Source organism: Formica exsecta, unplaced genomic scaffold (genome assembly GCF_003651465.1).
Source record: "Formica exsecta isolate Colony F162 unplaced genomic scaffold, ASM365146v1 scaffold81, whole genome shotgun sequence".
Lineage (NCBI taxonomy): Eukaryota > Metazoa > Arthropoda > Insecta > Hymenoptera > Formicidae > Formica > Formica exsecta.
Window position 1 is genome coordinate 500945 of NW_021853581.1, and position 3189 is coordinate 504133.

The following is a 3189-nucleotide window of genomic DNA, read 5'->3' on the forward strand; positions in this document are numbered from 1 at the left end:
AGAGAGAGAGAGAGAGAGAGAGAGAGAGAGAGAGAGAGAGAGAGAGAGAGAGAGAGAGAACATATATGTACACATATACATACATACGTGTATATACATATATGATTGTATACGAGCAATTTTTTTCATTTCTTTAAATTTTGCTTTTCCTAAAAAAAAATAATGCAAGAATTATTTTTCTAATTATTTTTCAATTATTCTTCTTATTATTTTTTCGGTGCACTCGAACACAGATTATACAAAAGAAAGAAAACATATATAAACATAAATTAAATATAAAAGTAAGACTCTAAAGATAAAAATCAGTTAAGCATGAGATACAATTGAGATACAATTGAGATTTTGTTTGTAATAAACTTTTATGCGCTGTGCTCTCATTGCCATTGTATATATCATGCTTAACTGATATATAAACATATTTTATTATATTTATATTTGATTATATAAATTTTTTGGGTAAATATACATAATAGGTCACACCTTACCGATTTTATCGCCATTTGGATATGTTATAAGGGAGATTGTTCTGAATAATTTTGTGCAAAAATCAAATGGTGAACGGCATTAGTTTAGGAAATATAACAAATTAAAATTTGACCATCTTAATATTTTTCTTTATATATTATGAAATAATAGGAAGAATGAAGTTTGTGTACGTCGTACTAATGTATTTGTCATTTTCTAACTAGAAAAAGTTTTGTTTACAATCATTGCAAAGTGAATGCATGGAGGAGAGGCTCTGCATCCCCGCCCCGAAAAATTCTAACCTAACGCAAACCAATTTCTATTTTTTGAATAAAAATTAGATTTGCATTTGGTCAGTTTTTTTTGCGGGGGGAGGGTGGAGATGCAGGGGGAGAGGCTTTGCCTCTCGCCCACGCTTAAAAGTCGTAAACAGACTTTCGTTGAAAAAACAATAGATTAGTACAGCGTAAACTTTACTATACTTGCAGCAAAATTTTGCTGTCAAATTTCAATTTGTTATATCTCCTAAACCAATGTAATATCCCACTTGATTTTTGCAGGAAATTATTCAGAAAAAATACTCTCCTCTATAATGTATCTAAATGGCCATAAAATCGGTGAGGCGCGATCTATTATGCATATTTACCATTTTTTTCTAACACCAAATTGCTTTATATAGAAAGTTATTAGAGATATGAAAAAAGAGACACGCGCGATATATATGTATAATTAACCGCTTCTTACATATCCGTGACATTAACTCGACGGAAGAATTTTATTAAATATAACGAGTTATATTATATAATTAAAAATAAAAGTATATTAAAAGTTTAAATTGCATAAAAACAAGCGTTTTTAATGAATTAATTTTCTTCTATATTAATATCAATTATATAGATGTATACACGTTACATCCTATTATTTGATAGGTATAATGATGGAGATAGGTAGAGGTACTATTAGAAGCATCGTGTGTAACGAGAATTTAATAGTAGATGTTGTACCTGTCGACTTTGTTGTCGATACCTTAATATGCGCTTCTTGGTATAACGCAATGCAACATATTGATACGATAAGGATTTACAATTGCACCAGCAGCGCACTGCATCCGATCACGTGAGTATTTGTGAGAAACTGGAACAAACAATAAAACAATAAAAAAAGATATGATTTTTTGCAGATGGCGCAAATTCGGACATCTTACGAAAAAGCACGCCATAGAGTCGCCATCGAAACATGTGATGTGGTATCCAGGTTTTACATTTAGAACAAACAAATTTAGTCACGCTATCATGGTAATTATGTTACACTTCTTACCTGCGTTTATCGTAGATCTTGTATCAAGGGTCCGAGGTTACAAACCTAAGTAAGTGCTCTCTCTCTTTCTCTCTGTCTAAAAAAAAAAAAAAAATGTGTTGGTAATAACATTTCGACGCATCATTTTTTTCAGAATGGTGAAAATGACTAAACGCTTCGAGCGCTTTGCTAAAACCGGAGAGTTCTTCGCGATAAACGAGTGGAAATTCAGCGCTGATAACATGAGGAAACTAGTGAAATCCGTAAAAGCGTCGGGGCATCGTAACGACTTCAATGTAGATATCAGAAGCTTGGATTGGGACACGTATTTGCATCAATACATGTTAGGAATTAGAAAATATATTTTAAAAGATAATCCAGATACCTTAAATAATGCCCGTAGTCGTTTATGCAGGCAAGTCCCAATTTCATATATTCTTATTCACATTTTCACGGTTGCAAGATAAACGCTGAGCAAGGGAAATAAATCGATCATTAATATATTACAGATTGTACTGGATGGATAAATTAACCAAATTATTCAGTATATTCGTATTATTAGAAATGATGCTGATATGCTGGAATGCGGTGATATCATCAAGAAACTATACGAAAACTTTTGAATCGTAATTTGTGCGATTTTAAAAGCGCTGCAAAAACATTGCGGAAAAAAATATATTTTTGAAAAGGGACATATTTTGACTGTTGTTTAACAATAAACGGTTTAAACAAATCAGCAACAAGATTGAAAAAAAAATTGAAGTGCTTTATTTAATTGAAGTGGCTTAAGATATAAAGGATTTTTGAGTTGCTCATTACATATGTTATTAACACACACACACATACACACACAGCACACAGCATACACACATTTTTCTTTAATATTGCATCAATAATCTTGCATTAAGTTTTGTTTTTTATGCATTTTTGTTGTACTTATAATGATAGAGGGTTGAATATTGAAGGGATATTAACTACCCGTAAAACCGCTTATGGGCACAAATGAAAAAATACGGGTCAAATATTTTTAGTAGTTCTACATTTGTACCAAATTTGAAAAAAATCGGAATGTAACACTTGGGTAGGTTTCCTCGTAAGTAGAGAGATAGGACAATGCTATAACAATAATTATAATTAAAATTAATTATGAATATAAGGCGCATTTAATAAGTGCAAAGTATTTCCTAATAAATGTACTGCTAAAAAAATGTGCCCGCCTTTTCTTTCTTTCATTATATCCCGAATGTTGTTATTAATGTTGTATCGAAAAGAGTCATTGCTTCCTTTGTCTGTTTCAGGAAAACGACGATTATTACACTTTCTCTCGTGGGAAAAATGTATATTCGTATTGTATATTAATTATTATAATAATATTAATAATATAATAATATGTATACATATATTTAATATTATAATAATTTATTATTA

The 3189-nt window shown here is 30.7% G+C and overlaps 1 protein-coding gene across 1 annotated transcript; it reads left to right on the forward strand.

Annotated features, from left to right (window-relative positions):
• Positions 1–1353: 1353 nt before the first annotated feature.
• Positions 1354–2603, forward strand: LOC115244348 (putative fatty acyl-CoA reductase CG5065). The gene is made up of 3 exons (XM_029821924.1): positions 1354–1581; positions 1646–1831; positions 1916–2603. Exons 1-3 carry the CDS (start codon positions 1400–1402, stop codon positions 2226–2228), a joined length of 681 nt encoding a protein of 226 aa, XP_029677784.1. The 5' UTR covers positions 1354–1399; the 3' UTR covers positions 2229–2603.
• Positions 2604–3189: the final 586 nt, after the last annotated feature.